At 41.2% G+C, this 25300-nt stretch overlaps 1 protein-coding gene across 1 annotated transcript in view; it reads right to left on the reverse strand.

Annotated features, from left to right (window-relative positions):
- Window positions 1–25300, reverse strand: part of LOC106613405 (contactin-5) — a 507858-nt gene that overhangs the window by 122047 nt on the left and 360511 nt on the right. Inside the window, exons 13-14 of the mRNA XM_045724946.1 lie at window positions 9241–9368; window positions 7967–8142 (exon numbers count right to left, since the gene is read on the reverse strand). Coding sequence (XP_045580902.1) covers window positions 7967–8142; window positions 9241–9368 — 304 coding nt within the window. The remainder of the gene's footprint in view (window positions 1–7966; window positions 8143–9240; window positions 9369–25300) is intronic.

Raw genomic sequence — 25300 nt, forward strand, 5'->3', positions numbered from 1 at the left:
CATTAGGACAGGGAGGAGAACAGGGAGATTCATCCCCATTAGGACAGGGAGGAGAACAGGGAGATTCATCCCCATTAGGACAGGGAGGAGAACAGGGAGATTCATCCCCATTAGGACAGGGAGGAGAACAGGGAGATTCATCCCCATTAGGACAGGGCGGAGAACAGGGAGATTCATCCCCATTAGGACAGGAAGGAGAACAGGGAGATTCATCCCCATTAGGACAGGGAGGAGAACAGGGAGATTCATCCCCATTAGGACAGGGAGGAGAACAGGGAGATTCATCCCCATTAGGACAGGGAGGAGAACAGGGAGATTCATCCCCATTAGGACAGGGAGGAGAACAGGGAGATTCATCCCCATTAGGACAGGGAGGAGAACAGGGAGATTCATCCCCATTAGGACAGGGAGGAGAACAAGGAGATTCATCCCCATTAGGACAGGGGTGATGATAACAGGGATGATAACAGTGGGAGCTGATAGAGTAAAACCTAATGCCATAAGGGGGGTGTTTGTATGTGTCTCTGCACACAAGCGTGCATACATGTGATGTGTGTGTGGGATCATGAGTGTGTACGTGTGCTTGCGCATTTGTGAGTTTGTGTGTCTGTCTGTGTGTTTCGCCTGGCACCACCTGGGTTCTGTACCCTCCCCCTGAATCAATACTTGAAGACTGTGTTAACCTTCTCATTTCCCTTCCAAGGTCATTTAAGCCATCAGCCCTTCCTGCTCCATCCTCAGCAAGGGAGAAAGACATTTTCTAACCACGAACATATAACGGCTCATATAACTTTCAGTTGCACCTTGGTCTGGTCAGCTGGTAGGAAGCATTTTTAATGTGACCAATCAACCTTGGTCTGGTCAGCAGGTAGGAAGCATTTTTAATGTGACCAATCAACCTTGGTCTGGTCAGCAGGTAGGAAGCATTTTTAATGTGACCAATCAACCTTGGTCTGGTCAGCTGGTAGGAAGCATTTTTAATGTGACCAGTCAACCTTGGTCTGGTCAGCTGGTAGGAAGCGCTGGGCTGTTTGAAGATGAGAGTATCACCTAAAATACAGGTTAGATCATCCAACAAACTGCTTTAGTCAATATAATCTACACTTCTACTAAATGTTTATCCATTACACAGAAACAATGGGATCTTTCATTCTACTTTTTTATTTATCCAGGTTTGTCCATTTATCCTCACTGAAATAAATGTTCTTTACAGGAGAGACTACGGGTTTTTTCATAGCCATTATAAATGAGAAAAATCTAAATGATAGACAATTTAGGTGTAACGACCTACTGTATTGAGGTATAACGTCTACTGTATTGAGGTAAAACGTCTACTGTATTGAGGTATAACGTCTACTGTATTGAGGTATAACAGTCTACTGTATTGAGGTATAACAGTCTACTGTATAGAGGTATAACGTCCTACTGTATTGAGGTATAACGGCCTACTGTATTGAGGTATAACGTCTACTGAATTGAGGTATAACGGCCTACTGTATTGAGGTATAATGGCCTACTATATTGAGGTATAACGTCTACTGTATTGAGGTATAACGGCCTACTGTACTGAGGTGTAACGACCTACTGTACTGAGGTATAACGTCTACTGTATTGAGGTATAACGGCCTACTATATTGAGGTATAACGTCTACTGTATTGAGGTATAACGGCCTACTATATTGAGGTATAACGGCCTACTGTATTGAGGTACAATAACAGCCTACTGTATTGAGATATAACGGCCTACTGTATTGAGGTATAACGGTCTACTATATTGAGGTATAACGCCTACTGTATTGAGGTATAACGACCTACTGTATTGAGGTATAACGACCTACTGTATTGAGGTATAATAACAGCCTACTGTATTGAGGTATACCGTCTACTATATTGAGGTATAACGGCCTACTATATTGAGGTATAATAACAGCCTACTGTATTGAGGTATAACGTCTACTGTATTGAGGTATAACGGCCTACTCAATTGAGGTATAACTGCCTACTGTATTGAGGTATAACGGCCTACTATATTGAGGTATAAGGGCCTACTGTATTGAGGTACAATGGCCTACTATATTGAGGTTTAATAACAGCCTACTGTATTGAGGTATAACTGCCTACTGTATTGAGGTATAACGGCCTACTATATTGAGGTATAACGGCCTACTGTATTGAGGTATACAGTGCCTTCGGAAAGTATTTAAACCCCTTGACTTATTTCACATTTTTGTTACGTTACAACCTTATTCTAAAATGGATTAACCTGTTAGGGCTAGGGGGCAGTATTTGCACGGCTGGATAAAAAAATGTACCCGATTTAATCTGGTTACTAATCCTACCCAGTAACTAGAATATGCATATACTTATTATATATGGATAGAAAACACCCTAAAGTTTCTAAAACTGTTTGAATGGTGTCTGTGAGTATAACAGAACTCATTTGGCAGGCAAAACCCTGAGACATTTTCTGACAGGAAGTGGATACCTGATGTGTTGTATTACCTTTAAACCTATGCCATTGAAAAACACAGGGGCTGAGGAATATTTTGGCACTTCCTATTGCTTCCACTAGATGTCACCAGCCTTTACAAAGTGTTTTGAGTCTTCTGGAGGGAGATCTGACCGAACAAGAGCCATGGAACGATGATGGCCCATTAGACACCTGGCGCGCGAGTTCATGTTGGGTACCCTCGTTCCAATACGTTATAAAAGAGAATGCATTCGTCCACCTTGAATATTATTCATGTTCTGGTTAAAAAAGGCCCTAATGATTTATGCTATAGAACGTTTGACATGTTTGAACGAACGTAAATATATTTTTTCCCCTCGTTCATGAAGTGAAGTCCGGCGGGCTTAGATCATGTGCTAACAAGACGGAGATTTTTGGACATAAATGATGAGCTTTTTTGAACAAAACTACATTCGTTATGGACCTGTGATACCTGGAAGTGACATCTGATGAAGAGAATCAAAGGTAATGGATTATTTACATAGTATTTTCGATTTTAGATCTCCCCAACATGGCGGCTAGTCTGTATCGCAACGCGTATTTTTCTGGGCGCAGTGCTCAGATTATTGCAAAGTGTGATTTCCCAGTAAGGTTATTTTTAAATCTGGCAAGTTGATTGCGTTCAAGAGATGTAAATCTATAATTCTTTAAATGACAATATAATATTTTACCAATGTTTTCTAATTGTAATTATTTAATTTGTGGTGCTGACTTGAATGCCGGTTATTGGAGGGAAACGATTTCCTGAACATCAACGCCACAGTAAAACGCTGTTTTTGGATATAAATATGAACTTGATAGAACTAAAAATGCATGCATTGTCTAACACAATGTCCTAGGAGTGTCATCTGTTGGAGACTGTAAAAGGTTAGTGCATAATTTTAGCTGATTTTATGGTTTTGGTGACGCCTGTCTTTGAATTGGCACAACATTACACACAACTCTTGTAAATGTACTGTCCTAACATACTCTAAATTTATGCTTTCGCCGTAAAACCTTTTTGAAATCGTAAAACGTGGTTAGATTAAGGAGATGTTTATCTTTCAAAGGGTGTAAAATAGTTGTATGTTTGAAAAATGTGAATTTTGACATTTATTTGGATTCAAATTTGCCTCTCTTGAAATGCACCTGCTGTTGATGGAGTGCACCACGGGTGGGACGCTAGCGTCCCACCTAGCCCATAGAGGTTAAATAAAAAACATCTTCAGCAGTCTACACACAATACGCCATAATGATAAAGTGAAAATAGGTTTTTGAAATAAAAAATAAATAAAAAACAGATACCTTATTTACGTAAGTATTCAGACCCTTTGCTATGAGACTCAATAGAGCTCAGGTGCCTCCTGTTTCCATTGATCATCCCTAAGATGTTTCTACAACTTGATTGGCGTCATAAATTTAAAGGAAAGGAGATCAGAGAGATCTCCGTCTCAAAAATCCACCAAGGAATGTTCTTTATTAACAGACTTTTTCACGCCAAAACTCTAACACGTTCTAAAGCGAACACTGGAACAATATTTCTAACATAAGAACGTGGGAGGGTCAGAGATGATTTATAGAAAACTAATGTCATATTGTTTTTTTATTTTGTGATGTCAGTAAAATGTTTATAAAGGATATACTGTAACTTCAATTATTTACACCACAGGTATGAAGTCTCCATCCTTAACGTTGTATATGAAAAATGATAAGTATTTTTGTTAAGATGTGATTTTAGGAGGTATAAGAGAATCTGTCTCCTAGAAACTGTGCATAGTAAGTAGCCACGCCCCGAGTGAGGTCAGAGAGCGTGTCAGACTGACGGAACCGCCCCCTTGGCCAGAGTGCATAAAAGGATTGATAACAGAAATTTACATTAGACCAGAAAAGCGTGGAGCCGGTAGCTACATGTTTGAAATGGTTGGAACTTTGAACCTCAACACGAGGTGAAGAAAATAAACTCACCTCCCAGACTAGACCAGAAGATCGCCAGGCTGCAGCTGCACATGTAAAGTGATTCAAACTCTGACTAACAATACGATTTGGAGAGAGGAGAAAACTCCCCTCTCGGACAATGACTGGTAGGGCTGATAAGCTGTCCTGAGTCAAATATCTACAAAAGCAAACTCTTCAAACCATCCTACTACTCTTGTCAAATCACCGTAGTACACTACTCTCATCACTCCACTGGACCACCGGCACGGCTGGCTAGCCTATCTTCAAATAACCAGCTTCAGGAGCAAATGGAACAAAGTGAACTCTGCAGTTCTGTTCAAGACGACACTACGGACAAAGGCATTCACATGTAAATACATTCATCACTTCTTATTCCAAACGGGGGCGACGGTTTATATGCAAATTATATGATTACTGTGAGAATAGTTCTGAAATGTATCAGCGATAAGTGTCCCTTTTTCTCTCCCTATCTCTTCATTTTATTTGTAACAAGTCGCCATATGTTTTCAGTCCACAAGGGTCCTTTTTCTCATTAAGTGTGTATGTTTATTCTGTGTTATTACTTAGTTAGCTAGCAAATAAATAATTAAACCAATTTGTGTAGTACTGAATCATAAGTAAGGCTGCGGTTTTTGCAGATCCAAGAAGGTTACGACTGTTCAGAATGATGATATGATAAGAGGTTATGATTTAATATGTTGACTGTTCTAATGGATGTGATAGGTAAAGACCTTTGGAGTTTAATTCAGGAGATGGTAACGCTTTAAACAACCGCTCTCATGGTGCCGCAAATTCCTAATGAGTTAATTGTTTCATTATTCATTTAATTGGGTAACAATTAAACATAGTTAGTGGATTGAATAAATAAGGGGTCATCAGATTAATGAAAGTCACGTCACGACACAGTGCATGTCAGAGCAAAAACCAAGCCATGAGGTCGAAGGAATTGTCCGGCACAGATCTGGGGAAGGGTTCCAAAATATTTCTGCAGCATTGAAGGTCCCTTAAATGGAAGTTTCGAACCACCAAGACTATTCCTAGAGCTGGCCGCCTGGCCAAACTGAGCAATCGGTTGAAAAGGGCCTTGGACAGGGAGGTGACCAAGAACGCGATGGTTACTCTGAATGCCAAAAGTCACGTCTGGAGGAAACCTGGCACCATCCCTACAGTGAAGCATGGTGGTGGCAGCATCATGGTGTGGGGATGTTTTTCAGCGGCAGGGACTGGGAGACTAGTCAGGATCGAGGCAAAGATGAACAGAGCAAAGTACAGAGAGATCCTTGATGAAAACCGGCTCCAGAGCACTCAGGACCTCAAACTGGGGCGAAGGTTCACCTTCCAACAGGACAACGACCCTAAGCACACAGCCAAGACAACACAGGAGTGGCTTCGGGACTCTGAATGTCATTGAGTGGCCTAGCCAGAGCCCAGACTTGAACCTGATCTAACATCTCTGGAGAGAACTGAAAATATCTGTGCAGTGAAGCTCCCCATCCAACCTGGGAGAAACTCCTCAAATACAGGAATGAGAGAAACTCCACAAACACAGGTGTCCCAAGCTTGTAGCGTCATACACAAGAAGACTTGAGGCTGTAATTGTTGCCAAAGGTGCTTCAATAAAGTACTGCGTAAATGGTCTGAATACTTATGTGACATTTAATTTTTTTTGTTTTAAAATATTTGCTTTGAAATATTTGCTAAAATAAAAAATAAAACGTTTTTTGCTTTGTCATTATGGGGTATTGTGTGTAGATTGATGAGTAAAATAAACAATTTAATCAATTTTAGAATAAGGCTTTAACGTAACAAAACGTGGAAATGTCAAGGGGCCAGAATACTCTATTGAATTATATTTACTTAATGTAACAAAGTGTACTTCATTACTGTATTGAGTTATATTTCATTACTGTATTGAGTTATAACTAACTACTATATTCAGTTATAACTAACTACTGTATTGAGTATTGACTAGCTACTGTATTGAGTTATAACTAGCTACTGTGTTGAGTATTGACTAGCTACTATATTGAGTATTGACTAGCTACTGTATTGAGTATTGACTAGCTACTGTATTGAGTATTGACTAGCTACTGTATTGAGTTATAACTAGCTACTGTATTGAGTTATAACTATCTACTGTATTGAGTATTGACTATCTACTGTATTGAGTATTGACTAGCTACTGTTTTGAGTATTGACTATCTACTGTATTGAGTATTGACTAGCTAGTGTATTGAGTTATAACTAGCTACTGTATTGAGTATTGACTAGCTACTGTATTGAGTATTGACTAGCTACTGTATTGAGTTATAACTAGCTACTGTATTGAGTATTGACTAGGTACTGTATTGAGTATTGACTAGCTACTCTATTGAGTATTGACTAGCAACTGTATTGAGTATTGACTAGCTACTGTATTGAGTTATAACTATCTACTGTATTGAGTTATAACTAGCTACTGTATTGAGTTATAACTAGCTACTGTACTGAGTATTGACTAGCTACTGTATTGAGTATTGACAAGCTACTGTATTGAGTTATAACTATCTACTGTATTGAGTATTAACTAGATACTGTATTGAGTTATAACTAGCTACTGTATTGAGTTATAACTAGCTACTGTATTGAGTATTGACTAGCTACTGTATTGAGTATTGACTAGCTACTGTATTGAGTATTGACTAGCTACTGTATTGAGTTATAACTATCTACTGTATTGAGTATTGACTAGCTACTGTATTGAGTTATAACTAGGTACTGTATTGAGTATTGACTAGCTACTGTATTGAGTATTGACTACCTACTGTATTGAGTATTGACTAGCTACTGTATTGAGTTATATCAATACTCAATACAGATAGTTGAGTATTGACTAGCTACAGTATGAGTCAACTACTGTATGAGTAATGACTAGCTACAGTATTAGTACTAGCTACTGTATTAGTAACTAGCTACTGTATGTAAACTAGCTACTGTATTGAGTATTGACAATCTACTGTATTGAGTTATAACTAGATACTGTATTGAGTATTGACTAGCTACTGTATTGAGTATTGACTAGCTACTGTATTGAGTTATAACTAGCTACTGTATTGAGTTATAACTAGCTACTGTATTGAGTTATAACTAGCTACTGTATTGAGTATTGACTAGCTACTGTATTGAGTATTGACTAGCTACTGTATTGAGTTAACTAGCTACTGTATTGAGTTATAACTAGCTACTGTATTGAGTATTGACTAGCTACTGTATTGAGTATTGACTAGCTACTGTATTGAGTATTGACTAGCTACTGTATTCAGTTATAACTAGCTACTGTATTGAATATTGACTAGCTACTGTATTGAGTTATAACTAGCTACTGTATTGAGTTATAACTAGCTACTGTATTGAATATTGACTAGCTACTGTATTGAATATTGACTAGCTACTGTATTGAGTTATAACTAGCTACTGTATTGAGTTATTGACTAGCTACTGTATTGAGTTATAACTAGCTACTGTATTGAGTTATGTACTTACTCTTTGGATGTATTCAAAATGTCCGCCCTCCTGTTGGAAGTTTAGGGGCTGCTGGTTGAGGAGCCACTGGAAAGCCACTTCCAGAGACGGGTCATGTGACACCTTACAGCTGAGCACCACGCTCTCCCCCACCGTCACCTCCACTTTGCTGGGGCTCAATTCCACGCGCATGGCCTCTGGAAGCACAGCAATGCTACATCTTATCACTGTCATCACAACACACAGCACTGCTACATCTTATCACTGTCATCACAACACACAGCACTGCTACATCTTATCACAACACACAGCAATGCTACATCTTAGCACTGTCATCACAACACACAGCAATGCTACATCTTATCACTGTCATCACAACACACAACAATGCTACATCTTATCACAGCCATCACAACACACAGCAATGCTACATCTTAGCACTGTCATCACAACACACAGCAATGCTACATCTTATCACTGTTAGGATATAACGCTAGCGCTAACCTAGCGCTAACCTAGCGCTAACCTAGCGCTAACCTAGACTCAGTCATCTTCACATGATAACACTGGTTATTGTCAACTCGTCTGACTATTAGTGTCATACCATCTACTGTGTCTACGGTTTATAAGACAAAGATCGTTAGAGATAACCGCTAACTCTAGCCCATTACATTGTCATCTTAGGACTAACGCTAGACTGGTCACAGATCTGGATGTGCTGGCCCTGAGACAATTCTGACTATCGGTGTTATTTTGTAATTTTTTTTGTCATTTTAGCAGACGCTCTTATCCAGAGCGACTTATGAGAGCAAACATTTTCATTCAGGTCCCCCAGGGGAATGGCAATGCTCTACCAACTGAGCTACATGGGACTATGCCATTTGTAGGCCTATGGCTAGAGTGGCATGGCAACAATAATCCATAAAAATTGGCAAAAGCACATTTGGCATCTGAAGTGTCATTATCAAAACAAATCCTGAACACTAAACCCTGACGCAGGTCAAACACTCTACACCCAGGGTCTCTTTAGATCTCAGCTGTGAATGCTGCATTACATGAGAGGCCCTTTTACGCTGTCAAATAGTGTGCCCTTGTGAAATGATTGTTGAATGTGAAAACCCTTTTGCTTCACGGTCGAGCGAACAGAAAGTCCGCTCTTTCTCCCCCTCTCTCTCACCTCCGCTCCGCCCCGGCACTCAGGCAAAGGTGGCGGAAAACGACATTGGGGGACTATTTACTGGTGGGTGACCGCCATTAATTTGGCAGAAAAATAAAGGCCCCTGGGCATCACTTACCTTTTACCCGGAGCATGGCCGTCATCTCGGCCCAGCCAAACTGATTCTCAGCTCGACAGACATAGTCCCCTTCGTCAGAGCGGCTGGAGTTGATGATCCTCAGAGTGTTATTTCGTAATAACATTATCCTGTCAAAGAAAATAAAGAACAAAGGCAATACAAATCAATACAGGTATGGAAACAAAACAGCTTCATGCAGGTTTAGTAGCTTGGTAGTATTCATTAAAACGAGATGAAGTTGCTGGAAGATCAGCTCAGACAGTCAAAGAGCAGCGTATGTTAGAACGTCCATTTGGTGATATTAAACAGTTCATATACTGTATGTTCTATCTTGGTCCGACAAAATGATTGTATTGATTTCCAAGGGCAAGTTGTGCAGACAGATCCCCCGGAAAGGTCATGCTCTATGTATGTAGTATATGTATGTACTGTATATGCACTGTATATGTACTGTATGTATGTACTTTATGTATGTACTGTATATGTACTGTATGTATGTACTTTATGTATGTACTGTATATGTACTGTATGTATGTACTTTATGTATATACTGTATATGTACTGTATGTATGTACTGTATGTATGTTCATAAGTATTGTTCGTATGTGCTGTATATGTACTGTATGAATGTACTGTTCCTATGTACTGTATATGTACTGTATGTATGCACTGTATGTATGTACTCTATGTACTATACATATGCACTGTATGTATGTACTGTGTATGTACTGTATGTATGTACGTAAGTACTGTTCGTATGTACTGTATGTATGTATGTACTGTACATATGAACTGTGTATATGTACTGTATGTATGTACTGTACTTATGACTGTATGTATGTACTGTATATGTACTGTATGTATGTACTTTATGTATGTACTGTATATGTACTGTATGTATGTACTGTATGTATGTTCATAAGTATTGTTCGTATGTGCTGTATATGTACTGTATGAATGTACTGTTCCTATGTAGTGTATATGTACTGTATGTATGCACTGTATGTATGTACTCTATGTACTATACATATGCACTGTATGTATGTACTGTGTATGTACTGTATGTATGTACGTAAGTACTGTTCGTATGTACTGTATGTATGTATGTACTGTACATATGAACTGTGTATATGTACTGTATGTATGTACTGTACTTATGACTGTATGTATGTACTGTACTTATGAACTGTGTATATGTACTGTATGTATGTACTGTATGTATGTATGTATGTATGTATGTATGTACTGTATGTGTGTACTGTATGTACACTACCATTCAGAAATTTGGGGTCACTTGGAAATGTCCTTGTTTTTGAAAGAAAAGCACACTTTTTGTCCATTAAAATAAGATAAAATGGATCAGAAATACAGTGTAGACATTGTTAACGTAAATTACTATTGTAGCTGAAACCGGCAGATTTTTTTATGGAATATTTGCATAGGCGTACAGAGGCCCGTTATCAGCAACCATCACTCCTGTGTTCCAATGGCACGTTGTGTTAACTGAGTTTATCATTTTAAAAGACTAGTTGATCATTAGAAAACCCTTTTGCAATGAAATAGTACCCACAAAAAAACAGTCTCAACGTCAACAGTGAAGAGGCGAGTCTGGGATGCTGGCCTTCGAGTCAGAGTTCCTCTGTCCAGTTTCTGTTATTTTGGCAATCTTTTAATATTTTATTTTTATTGGCCTAGAAGGCCTAGAAGGGCAGCATCCCGGAGTCGCCTCTTCACTGTTGACGTTGAGACTGGTGTTTTGCGGGGTAGTATTTAATGAAGCTGCCAGTTGAGGCAGGAAGGAAGACCACATGACAGGGACCGTTGGGTATACAGCACTATGCAAATTAAACCAGCCTGACAGAGAGAAAATACATGGTGTCTGGCTATGTGATAGAATAACTTGTTTTGTTGTTTTATCATCCAATAATAACAATAAGAGGACTTGTGAGGCGTCTGTTTCGCAAACTAGACACTCTAATGTACTTGTCCTCTTGCTCAGTTGTGCACCGGGGCCTCCCACTCCTCTTTCTATCTGTTTAGAGACAGTTTGCGCTGTTCTGTGAAGGGAGTAGTACACAGCGTTGTACGAGATCTTCAGTTTTTTGGCAATTTCTCGCATGGAATAGCCTTCATTTCTCAGAACAAGAATTGACTGACAAGTTTCAGAAGAAAGTTCTTTGTTTCTGTCCATTTTGAGCCCGTAATCGAACCCACAAATGCTGATGCTCCAGATACTCAACTAGTCTAAAGAAGGCCAGTTTTATTGCTTCTTTAATCAGAACAACAGTTTTCAGCTGTGCTAACGTAATTGCACAAGGGTTTTCTAATGATCAATTAGCCTTTTAAAATGATAAACTTGGATTAGCTAACACAACGTGCCATTGGAACACAGGAGTGATGGTTGCTGATAATGGGCCTCTGTACGCCTATGCAGATATTCCATAAAGATTTTTGCCATTTCCAGCCACAATAGTCATTCACAACATTAACAATGTCTACACTGTATTTCTGATCAATTTGATGTTATTTTAATGGACAAAAATATGTTTTTCTTTAAAAAACAAATCAAATCAAATGTTATTGGTCACATACACATGGTTAGCAGATGTTAATGCGAGTGTAGAGAAATGCTTGTGCTTCTAGTTCTGACCGTGCAGTAATATCTAACACATAATCTAACAATTTCACAACTACCTTTTACACACAAGTGTAAAGGAATGAATACGAATATGTACATATAAATATATGGATGAGTGATGGCCGAACGGCATAGGCAAGATGCAGTAGATGGTATAGAGTACAGTATATACATATGAGATGAGTAATGTAGGGTATGTAAACGTTATATAAAGTGGCATTGTTTAAGTGACTAGTGATACATTTATTACATCCAATATTTTATTATTAAAGTGGCTAGAGATTTGAGTCAGTATGTAGGCAGCAGCCTCTCTATGTTAGTGATGGCTGTTTAACAGTCTGATGGCCTTGAGATAGAAGCTGTTTTTCAGTCTCTTGGTCCCAGCTTTGATGCACCTGTACTGTCCTCGCCTTCTAGATGATAGCGGGGTGAACAGGCAGTGGCTCGGGTGGTTGTTGTCCTTGATGATCTTTTTGGCCTTCCTGTGACATCGGGTGGTGTACGTGTCCTGGAGGGCAGGTAGTTTGCACCCGGTGAGGCGTTGTGCAGACCTCACTACCCTCTGGAGAGCCTTACGGTTATGGGCAGAGCAGCTGCCGTATCAGGCGGTGATACAGCCCGACAGGATGCTCTCGATTGTGCATCTGTAAAAGTTTGTGAGTGTTTTTGATGACAAGTCAAATTTCTTCAGCCTCCTAAGGTTGAAGAGGCGCTGTAGCGTCTTCTTCACCACACTGTCTGTGTGGGTGGACCATTTCAGTTTGTCCGTGATATGTGGGCCGAGGAACTTAAAACTTTCCACCTTCTCCACTACTGTCCCATCGATGTTGATAGGGGGCTGCTCCCTCTGCTGTTTCCTGAAGTCCACGTTCATCTCCTTTGTTTTGTTGACGTTGAGTGTGACGTTATTTTCCTGACACCACACCCCGAGGGCCCTCACCTCCTCCCTGTAGGCCATCTCGTCGTTGTTGGTAATTAAGCCTACCACTGTAGTGTCGTCTGCAAACTTGATGATTGAGTTGGAGGTGTGCATGGCAACGCAGTCATGGGTGAACAGGGAGTACAGGAGAGGGCTGAGAAAGCACCCTTGTGGGGCCCCAGGGTCTGCACAGGGCGGGGTCAAGACCCAGGGTCTCGAGCTTAATGACGAGTTTGGAGGGTACTATGGTGTCGAGGAAATATCTAAGTGACCCCAAACTTTTCAACTGTAGTGTATAAGCTACATAAACTGGTTAACTGTGAACCCAAGTGATGCCTTCCTATTTTAGAATTGGATCAACTTTTCTGGGTGACCTTCAATACGAAGAAATCCGTTTCTGATGTGATTCTAAGTACCACACCAATAACAACAGCAGACAGATTGAAATGGATAAACAGCTCAATACATGTTATTTTCCCATCTACCGACCAATCAACAATTTAAATTCCTTAATGAAGGCGATTTACTGATAACATTAAGTCTAATCTCCAATAAGATTACAACACTGATGTTATGGGCTGCGATAAGGTCTAAGCTAATAGGGAACAAGCGTTGACTGGAAATTCAGCCACTTTCATTCCAGCCTCAGTGGAATATGCATTAGACTGCACAGTGTTAAAACAATGTCCCTAATGGTGACCTATTCCCTGTATAGTGTACTACTTTTGTAAAATAAAAGTAGTTTACTATATTGGAAATAAGGTGCCATTTGGGACAGGGACTCACGCAGTTATATTGTTTTAAATGACCAAACAGCGGCTAATTGTGTTGTAGATAAAGCAACAACACGTGGAGCCTGTACATTTTAAAGTAGGCTGCCCTTCGTGGGGTATCAATGTATATGACCTGAAGCATGGTGTAGTTAAAGGGAACAAGGCACCACTTTCAACCAATGTACCACATTTCATTACCTGTGTAGTGTACATGTGCCATTTGAGTACCTGTGTAGTGTACATGTGCCATTTGATTACCAGTGTAGTTTTTGTATTTATTAGTGATCCCTATAAGTTTCAGAAGAAAGGTCTTTGTTTCTGACCATTTTGAGCCTGTAATTGAACCCACAAATGCTGATGCTCCAGATACTCAACTAGTCTAAAGAAGGCCAGTTTTATTGCTTCTTCAATCAGAACAACAGTTTTCAGCTGTGCTAACATAATTGCAAAAGGGTTTTCTAATGATAAATTGGTATTTTAAAATGATACACTTGGATTAGCTACCACAATGTGCCATTGGAACACTGTTAATGTTGTAAATGACTATTGTAGCTGGAAACGGCAGATTTACAGAGGCGTACAGAGGCCCATTATGAGCAACCATCACTCCTATGTCTACACTGTATTTCTGATCAATTTGATGTTATTTTAATGCACAAAAAAACGTTTTTCTTTCAAAAACAAGGATATTTCTAAGTGACCCCAAACTTTTGAACGGTAGTATAAAAGAGAGAGAGAGAGAGAGAGAGAGAGAGAGAGAGAGAGAGAGAGAGAGAGAGAGAGAGAGAGAGAGAGAGAGAGAGAGAGAGAGAGAGAGAGAGAGAGAGAGAGAGAGAGAGAGAGAGAGAGAGAGAGATATAAAAGGCTCATTACAGTGGAGAGGTTCTGACAGTCATCCAACTCAGTGGAGGTTGGTGAAGAGATCAGATGGCTTTAGGCTGTGGACCTACTGACAGACCAGGACCTGGTGTAGAGAGCAGATGGCTTTAGGCTGTGGACCTACTGACAGACCAGGACCTGGTGTAGAGAGCAGATGGCTTTAGGCTGTGGACCTACTGACAGACCAGGACCTGGTGTAGAGAGCAGATGGCTTTAGGCTGTGGACCTACTGACAGACCAGGACCTGGTGTAGAGATCAGATGGCTTTAGGCTGTGGACCTACTGTGAACATGGCTTATTGGCTACAGTCTCTGCTCTCCTTTCAGTGACTGACAGAGCGACCGACACATTAGTCCTTTCCAACCTTCCTTTTATGTATGCAGATTTTCAATCCCATTATATTTGAGCTTGGACCTCAGGAATATAGATTAATATTTACAAAGTCATCATTTTTTTATAAAAAATGCATTTTCTCAATTCCAAAAAACAAACAAATATGATCTGAATGACGTTGGCTGGGGGACAGGGGAGAGAGGGAGAGAGGTCTCTTGGCTCCTCTCTAAATTGCCTTGTAGGCAGGCAGGGAACTCATCAAGACATAACAGAATCTTCATAAGGAGACTGAAGCTTGGAGACATTCTTCAAATTAGGGAAAGAGAGCACACATCCACCAAGGACAGAGAGGCAGGAAGGAAGACCACATGACAGGGACCGTTGGGTATACAGCACTATGCAAATTAATCCAACCTGACAGAGAGAAAATACATGGTGTCTGGCTATGTGATAGAATAACTTGTTTTGTTGTTTTATCATCCAATAATAACAATAAGACATTGGGGATTTTATTAGGTCTGATGTAAGAACAAGGCTTTCTAAGAACGAAATAAATGAAAATGGTATTCAAATACTAATGTGTTTAATAATGTTTATGAAACACTAAATAATTATGCCCATTCTTCTGTCTGTTATAGACAGAAGAAAAATAGGGGTTTTTTGGCTTTCAATTGAGTCTGTCTCTGTCTGTCTGTCTGTCTGTCTGTCTGTCTGTCTGTCTGTCTGTCTGTCTGTCTGTCTGTCTGTCTGTCTGTCTGTCTGTCTGTCTGTCTGTCTGTCTGTCTGAAACTAACAGTGACTTTCCATTAAGGAGACAACAACGCTGAACATTAGCGGAAATCCATGTTAATTACAAACATTCATTAAGTCAGCACAGCTGTCAATGTCTGATAAACGCTAACGGACGGAGCTGCTTCGAGTCCCCTCCTCTACCCCTACACCCCTGCTCTGCCCAGAATTTAACTTCTCGCCCTCCCAGCCTCCACAGAGGTCTTTCCTGCCAATCGTTAATGTCAGAGACAGACAATCTTCTGAAAATTAGTTATCCTGGCCAAGACATGGAGACGCATCCGTCTTCTGTTTATCTCAGTTCAGCTGAAGGAGGATCATCTCTCAAGGCGGTAATGAGGAGTATTACGGACATTTACCTTCGGTATCAGAGATCTATGTCTGTACGTTCAGAAATCAGCCCTCAGACACTGTTCAGTAGGCTGCAACAGATTTTCCTGTGAAAATATAATTAGCATAATAAAAAAAATCCCATCAGAATCCATCTGTTTAAGCTAGAGATCTGTTTTTTGTTATTGGCTGCGTCTCAATCCACTGCCAGATAATATGTTGTCCTTTCGAATATATGGTGGAAGGTGGCAGAGTTACAGCGGTGTTTGTTAAACCAGGAGACATCCCGAAAATCGTTTTTCTCGCAAAAAAGTAATATGATCCCACTATGGAAAGTTGAGACTCCTTAGGGCTAGGCCCCTTTTTTCTCAATTTCCGCCTGAATGACGTGCCCAAAGTAAACTGCCTGTTGCTCAGGCCCTGAAGCCAGGTTATGCATATAATTGGTACCATTGGAAAGAAAACACTTTGAAGTTTGTAGAAATGTTAAAATAATGTAGGAGAATGATTTGTAGGAGAATGAACATCTCTTAAATAATTATTAATAGATCCACCATTGAGCACAAAAACAACACTTGTTACAGAATATTTTACATAGAAATAACATCTGTCAGACAAACCATGCCTGACAACATGATCCAATAAGACAGAAAAAAAGAAGAACATTTAAAGGCTGTGGTCAAGGGTTTGTGAAAGAATCAATGATTTGACAATAGACAAATCATTTGACAATAGATATGGTAGGAGAAAATCCAAAGAAAAACCAACCAGATTTTTTTGGGAGAGAGAGACCGTCCTCATAGAATGGCAAGCATAAGGTCATACTGAAAATGAGCTATCAGAAATATCAGTTTTAGTAGAGGGACACAGTCTTGGAAATTCGTGTTTGCACGTGCCATGAAGACAAGACGCACCTGCTAAAATCGGTTTCCTATTAAACATACTTCTTTCCGTAAGAAATATTATAGTTTGATTACATTTTAGGGTATCTGAGGAGTAAATAGAAACGTATTTTGACTTGTTGAAACAAAGTTTAGGGGTAGATTTTCAGATTCCTTTGTCTGCAAGTTGAACGAGTGGATTACTCAAATTGATGGCGCCAACTAAACTGACTTTTTGGGATATAAAGAAGGATTTTATCTAACAAAACGACACTACATGTTATAGCTGGGACCCTTTGGATGACAAATCAGAGGAAGATTTTCAAAAAGTAAACACTTAAAAACCCACTTCCTTTTTTTGTGACCAACTTTTTATCTAGTTTGTCATTTCTTCAGAAGGGCGTTTAAAGGTACAGGTATAACATTCAAAGTCATTTACATGTGATTTCCAGTAGTTGTTTATATATATATATATATATATATATATATATATATATATAAATATAACAGAGATTAGTTATTTCAGGAGACCAGATAATCTGTTCGCAAATTACATAATTGGATGGTTTGACAGCTGGGTTTCCCATGGAACTCCGTAGCCAGTATAGTTTCCCATGGAACTCCGTAACCAGTATAGTTTCCCATGGAACTCCGTAGCCAGTATAGTTTCCCATGGAACTCCGTAGCCAGTATAGTTTCTCATGGAACTCCGTAGCCAGTATAGTTTCTCATGGAACTCCGTAGCCAGTATAGTTTCTCATGGAACTCCGTAGCCAGTATAGCTTCCCATGGAACTCCGTAGCCAGTATAGTTTCCCATGGAACTCCGTGGCCAGTATAGTTTCCCATGGAACTCCGTAGCCAGTATAGTTTCCCATGGAACTCCGTAGCCAGTATAGTTTCCCATGGAACTCCGTGGCCAGTATAGTTTCCCATGGAACTCCGTAGCCAGTATAGTTTCCCATGGAACTCCGTGGCCAGTATAGTTTCCCATGGAACTCCGTAGCCAGTATAGCTTCCCATGGAACTCCGTAACCAGTATAGTTTCCCATGGAACTCCGTAGCCAGTATAGCTTCCCATGGAACTCCGTAGCCAGCATAGTTTCCCATGGAACTCCGTAGCCAGTATAGTTTCCCATGGAACTCCGTAGCCAGTATAGTTTCTCATGGAACTCCGTAGCCAGTATAGTTTCTCATGGAACTCCGTAGCCAGTATAGTTTCTCATGGAACTCCGTAGCCAGTATAGTTTCTCATGGAACTCCGTAGCCAGTATAGCTTCCCATGGAACTCCGTAGCCAGTATAGTTTCCCATGGAACTCCGTGGCCAGTATAGTTTCCCATGGAACTCCGTAGCCAGTATAGTTTCCCATGGAACTCCGTAGCCAGTATAGTTTCCCATGGAACTCCGTGGCCAGTATAGTTTCCCATGGAACTCCGTAGCCAGTATAGTTTCCCATGGAACTCCGTGGCCAGTATAGTTTCCCATGGAACTCCGTAGCCAGTATAGCTTCCCATGGAACTCCGTAACCAGTATAGTTTCCCATGGAACTCCGTAGCCAGTATAGCTTCCCATGGAACTCCGTAGCCAGCATAGTTTCCCATGGAACTCCGTAGCCAGTATAGTTTCCCATGGAACTCCGTAGCCAGTATAGTTTCCCATGGAACTCCGTAGCCAGCATAGCTTCCCATGGAACTCCGTAGCCAGTATAGTTTCTCATGGAACTCCGTAACCAGTATAGTTTCCCATGGAACTCCGTAACCAGTATAGTTTCCCATGGAACTCCGTAACCAGTATAGTTTCCCATGGAACTCCGTAACCAGTATAGTTTCCCATGGAACTCCATAGCCAGCATAGCTTCCCATGGAACTCCGTAGCCAGTATAGTTTGGACCATTGGGGCGATGTGAAAGGAAGTCCTCCTGATCAGAAAGCATTGTTGTTAATTAAGATCACAAGGCATTGTTGTTAAATAATTGAGTCAGGGCATGCCATTTAGTTTCCCAGTTGCGTAGCTTTTAAATTTAGCTTCAAATAGAAATTGTTAGAGCAATAATAGGACCAAAGCGTAGTTTAAATTGTTTAAGAGATCAATGAACACCATTTTTTCCAGGGCAATGAGAGCCATCATATTTCTCTCTATTCTCAGCCAGGGAGCTGAATACTCGTGTCTAAACCAATTTATAATTGGGCGAAATGCTAGAGCTGGAAATACAATTAGAAGTTTGGAACAGATAGTCCTCCAGCGTCTTCCCCACATCTGTAAATGTGTTAATTTAATCCGGGATACTTTACCTTCCCATATTTATCATGAGAATGCACTGTGGATTTTATCCCAATAGCTGGAAGGGGGAGACATTGGAAGCATTGAGGTCACGAAACTCAACCGAGGCAATATATTCATTTTCACAATAGATATTCTGCCAGTTAGAGTGACTGGGATGTTAATCAATCCACTGAGGTCTGATTTAATTGATTTAAATGTTCTGTTGAAGTTTTTGGCAATGGTTTTATCTAAAAAAGGAAATACATCTATTCCTAAATATTTAAAATGAGTTACGATCGGGATTCCATAAGTAGAGATGGGAGCCTCTGTCATTTTCTTGAGGGGGAGTAGGGCAGATTTGGTTAAATGTATTTTCCAGTGCCTTCGGAAAGTATTCAGACGCCTTGACTTTTTCCACATTTTGTTACGTTACAGCCATGTTCTAAAATAGATTTTTTTTAATCCTCAGCAATCTACACACAATACCTTATAATGACAAAGCAAAAACAGGTTTCAGAATTCTTTGCTAATTTAATAAACATAAAAAACAGATACCTTATTTACATATGTATTCATGTATTCAGACCCTTTGCTATGAGAATCGTAATTGAGCTCAGGTGCATCCTGTTTTCATTGATCATCCTTGATATGTTTCCACAACTTGATTGATTGGACTTGTCTATATAAGGTCCCACAGTTGACAGTGCATGTCAGACCAAAAACCAAGCCATGAGGTCAAAGGAATTGTCTGTAGAGCTCCGAGACAGGATTGTGTCGAGGCACAGATCTGGGGAAGGGTACCAAAAAATGTATGCATCATTGAAGGTCACCAAGAACACAGTGGCCTCCATCTTTCTTAAATGGAAGAAGTTTGGAACCACCAAGACTTTTACTAGAGCTTGTCACCCGGCCAAACTGAGCAATCGGGGGAGAAGGGACTTGATCAGGAAGGTGCCCAAGAACCCGATGGTCACTCTGACAGAGCTCCATAATTCCTCTGTGGAGATGGCAGAACATTCCAGAAGGACAACCATCTCTGCAGCACTCCACCAGTCAGGCCTTTATGGTAGAACGGCCGGAAGCCACTCCTCAGTAAAAGGCACATGACAGCCTGCTTGGAGTTTGCCAAAAAGCACCTAAAGGACTCTCAGACCATGAGAAACAAGATTCTCTGGTCTGATGAAACCAAGATTAATCTCTTTAGCCTGAGGAAACCCGTCTGGAGGAAACCTGGCACCATCCCTACTTTGAAGCATGGTGGTGGCAGCATCATGCTGTTGGGATTTTTTTCAGCGGCAGGGACTGGGAGACTATATATAATAATAAGTCAAATATGTAAAGCTGTAGACTACACCACTGCTGTCATCCTTAACTCCAAGTGTTTATTCAAGTTGGATAATCTTTGGTTGCCGACAGCAGTCGTACCATTGGAAGACATAACTTGGACTGTAGCCTACAAAAGCCTATTCCTGCTCTTTTCCCATGATCCATCAAACACGATTGGTGTGTCATCATAGTGGTCTCTGATTGGTGGTCAGACTCAGGTGGAACCAGCTTAAACTTGCGCCTTTTTTCAATGCTGATTTCAATGTCATTAAGAAAACAGAGAAGTGTCAAAGATTCTTTTTCACAAACATCCTTTCTGAATTAAAAAATAATCCTTGAAGTGATCATCTAGATGTTTCTGTAATCTGATTACAATGTTTTAGCTGGTAATGTCACAGGCTACAGTTACCATATCTTGATAATCCCTTACATGTAACGGATTACATCTCAGCATCCCGATCCCTCTTCACTACCTCTCAGCATCCCGATCCCTTCTTCACTACCTCTCAGCATCCCGATCCCTCCTTCACTACCTCTCAGCATCCCGATCCCTCCTTCACTACCTCTCAGCATCCCGATCCCTCCTTCACTACCTCTCAGCATCCCGATCCCTCCTTCACTACCTCTCAGCATCCCGATCCCTCCTTCACTACCTCTCAGCATCCCGATCCCTCCTTCACTACCTCTCAGCATCCCGATCCCTCCTTCACTACCTCTCAGCATCCCGATCCCTCCTTCACTACCTCTCAGCATCCCGATCCCTCCTTCACTACCTCTCAGCATCCCGATCCCTCCTTCACTACATCTCAGCATCCCGATCCCTCCTTCACTACCTCTCAGCATCCCGATCCCTCCTTCACTACCTCTCAGCATCCCGATCCCTCCTTCACTACATCTCAGCATCCCGATCCTCCTTCACTACCTCTCAGCATCCCGATCCTCCTTCACTACCTCTCAGCATCCCGATCCCTCCTTCACTACATCTCAGCATCCCGATCCCTCCTTCACTACCTCTCAGCATCGATCCTCCTTACTACCTCTCAGCATCCCATCCTCCTTCACTACCTCTCAGCATCCCGATCCTCCTTCACTTCAGCATCCCGATCCCTCCTTCACTACCTCTCAGCATCCCGATCCCTCCTTCACTACCTCTCAGCATCCCGATCCCTCCTTCACTACCTCTCAGCATTCCTTAGACATCGTGCACCAGCTGTTATTGACAAATACAGTGCCTTGCAAAAGTATTCACCCCCCTTGGAGATTTTCCTATTTTGTTGCATTACAACCTGTACTTTAAATAGATTTTTATGTGATGTTCATGTAATGGACATACACAAAATAGTCCAAATTGGTGAAGTGAAATTAAAAGAATTACTTGTTTCAAAAAATTCAAAAAAATAAAAACGGAAAAGGGGTGCGTGCATATGTATTCACCCACTATGCTATGAAGCCCCTAAATAAGAGCTGGTGCAACCAATTACCTTCAGAAGTCACATAATTAGTTAGATTGCACACAGGTGGACTTAATTTAAGTGTCACAAGATCTGTCACATGATCACAGTATATACAGTTGAAGTCAGTATTTTACATACACTTTGTATAGGGGTGTGTTTGTCATGGGAATTGTGGGAGGTGGTTTGTGCATAGCTGTGTGTAGCATTACTGTTTGTCGTCCATTTGTTTTCTTGTTTTGTTTGAATAGTGTTCTAAATAAAGTTATAATGAGCACTCAACCCGCTGCGCCTTGGTCCACTTCCTACGACGACCGTTACAGAAACATTTAAATGTCTTGGAATGGCCTAGTCAAAGCCCAGACCTCCATCCAATTGAGAATATGTGATATGACTTAAAGATTGCTGTACACCAGCGGAACCCATCCAACTTGAAGGAGCTGGAGCAGTTTTGCCTTGAATGATGGGCAAAAATCCCAGTGGCTAGATGTGCCAAGCTTATAGAGACATATCCCAAGAGACTTGCAGCTGTAATTGCTGCTAAAGGTGGCTCTACAAAGTATTGACTTTGGGGGGGGGGTGAATAGTTATGCACGCTCTAGTTTCCGTTATTTAGTCTTATTTCTTGTTTGTTTCGCAATAAAACATATTTTGCATCTTCAAAGTGCTAGGCATGTTGTGTAAATCAAATGATACAAACTGCCCAAAAATCTATTTTAATTCCAGGTTGTAAGGCAAGAAAATAGGAAAAATGCCAAGAGGGGTGAATACTTTCGCAAGCCACTGTATAGCCCAATGCAGTACTTAGAACACAGTTCTTATAGCCCAATGCAGCATTTACAGTAGAACACAGTTCTTATAGCCCAATGCAGCATTTACAGTAGAACACAGTTCTTATAACCCAATGCAGCACTTAGAACACAGTTCTTATAGCATTTTATAACACATTTGCTAATACAATTATTGGAGAAAGATGGTAAATAATTCCAGGGTACTTGTATATGTTTCTGGGATTGTTCATTGTTTGGTATGAGCTCCTTTGTATCAAATCAAATCAAGTGTTATTCATACAGCACATTTCAGACATGGACAAAAAAAAAAAGCTGAAACGTTTACAACTAAAAAACTCCCTAAGGAAAAGCAAAGCTGAAATATGTGTTTTAAGATCTCTTTTAAACATGTCCACAGATTCTGCCTCCCACAGGTTCTCTGGCAGGCTGTTCCAGAGGCTGGGGGCATAGTAACTAAAGGCTGGGGGCATAGTAACTAAAGGCTGGGGGCATAGTAACTAAAGGCTGGGGGCATAGTAACTAAAGGCTGGGGGAATAGTAACTAAAGGCTGGGGGCATAGTAACTAAAGGCTGGGGGCATAGTAACTAAAGGCTGGGGGCATAGTAACTAAAGGCTGGGGGCATAGTAACTAAAGGCTGGGGGCATAGTAACTAAAGGCTGGGGGCATAGTAACTAAAGGCTGGGGGCATAGTAACTAAAGGCTGTCTCTCCATGCCTCTTAGTTCTAGGATTTGGGATTGTTAAAAGGCCAGTGCCAGAGGACCTGAGGGACCTACTGGGTACATAACAAAGCATGTCGGACATGTATTGAGGTGCACAATCATCGATTGATTTAAATGCCATCCATGACCTCTATACCAGGTGATGTCAGAGGAAGGCCCTAAAAATTGTCTCTCCAGCCACCCCAGTCATAGACTGTTGTCTCTGCTACCGCACGGTAAGCGGGACCGGAGCGCCAAGTCTAGGTCCAAAAGGCTTCTAAACAGCTTCTACCCCGAAACCATAAGACACCTGAACAGCTAATCAATGGGCAACCCGACCCCTCTTTTACGCTGCTGCTACTCTCTGTTTATTATCTATGGATAGTCACTTTAACTCTACCTACATGTATATATTACCTCAACTAACCTTTGCCCCCGCACATTGACTCTGTACCGGTACCCCTTGTATATAGTCTCACTATTGTTATTTTACTGCTGCTCTTTAATTAATTGTTACTTTTATTTCAATTTTTTTTTTGTATTTTTCTTACATTTTGATTTGATTTGAATAATCTTGAAATTAATTCTAAAACTCACAGGTAGCCAGAGACCTTAAAACCGGTGTAATGTGTTCTCTCCGCCTGGTCTTGGTCAGTACCTGTGCTGCAGCATTCTGTATGTTTTGCAGTTGACCAATGGCTTTCTTGGGTAGACCAGACAGGAGAGCATTACAGTAGTCAAACCTGCTTGTCATAAAAGCACGGATGAATCTCTCTGTATCATCCTGAGAGAGAAATGGCCGCACCTTGGCAATGTTCTTCAGGTGGTAAAAAGCAATTTTGTTCAAATTACTAATGTGTGATTCTAAATTTAGAACAGAATCTAAAATAACACTTGTTATTATCTTTATATACACTTGTTTTATCTTTGTTGCCCGTGATATAAAATGTGCGGGCAGATTCTGTCTTTGTGCTTTGGCTCCAACAGTAAATACCTCAGTCTTGTCTTGATTTAGCTGGAGGAAGTTGTGAGCCATCCAAGTATTTAAATCACCAATACAGTCTAGTAATTTATCCGGGGAGCTAAAATCCTCTGGTAACACAGAAATGTAAAGTTGTGTATCGTCTGAGTAGCAGTGAAAATCAATGCTGTGCTTTCTGATAATGCTGCCATGGGTAACATATATGAACTGAACAGTACCGGACCCAAAATCTAACCTTGTGAAACATGTGATCTGTATTTTCTCTGAGTTATGTTCTCCAAGGGTGACAAAAAAACTCTCGACCGGTTAAATAGGTTTAAAACCATTTTAGAACTGGACCGGAGGGGCCACCCCACCTCTACTGGACCGGAGGGGCCAACCCACCTCTCCTGGACCGGAGGGGCCAACCCACCTCTCCTGGACCGGAGGGGCCAACCCACCTCTCCTGGACCGGAGGGGCCACCCCACCTCTCCTGGACCGGAGAGGCCAACCCACCTCTCCTGGACCGGAGGAGCCAACCCACCTCTCCTGGACCGGAGGGGCCAACCCACCTCTCCTGGACCGGAGGGGCCAACCCACCTCTCCTGGAGGGCCAACCCACCTCTCCTGGACCGGAGGGGCCAACCCACCTCTCCTGGACCGGAGGGGCCACCCCACCTCTCCTGGACCGGAGGGGCCACCCCACCTCTCCTGGACCGGAGGGGCCAACCCACCTCTCCTGGACCGGAGGGGCCAACCCACCTCTCCTGGACCGGAGGGGCCAACCCACCTCTCCTGGACCGGAGGGGCCAACCCACCTCTCCAGTCTGTCCAGAAGGACATCATGGTCAACAGTGTTGAATGTAGCACTTAAATCTAAGAGTACAAGGACAGAGAGCTGTTTGGCATCTGTGTTGAGGATCATTTACCACTTTAATTAAGACTGTCTCTGTGTTGAGGATCATTTACCACTTTAACTAAGACTGTCTCTGTGTTGAAGATCATTTACCACTTTAATTAAGA

The sequence above is a fragment of the Salmo salar genome, chromosome ssa09 (genome assembly GCF_905237065.1).
Source record: "Salmo salar chromosome ssa09, Ssal_v3.1, whole genome shotgun sequence".
Lineage (NCBI taxonomy): Eukaryota > Metazoa > Chordata > Actinopteri > Salmoniformes > Salmonidae > Salmo > Salmo salar.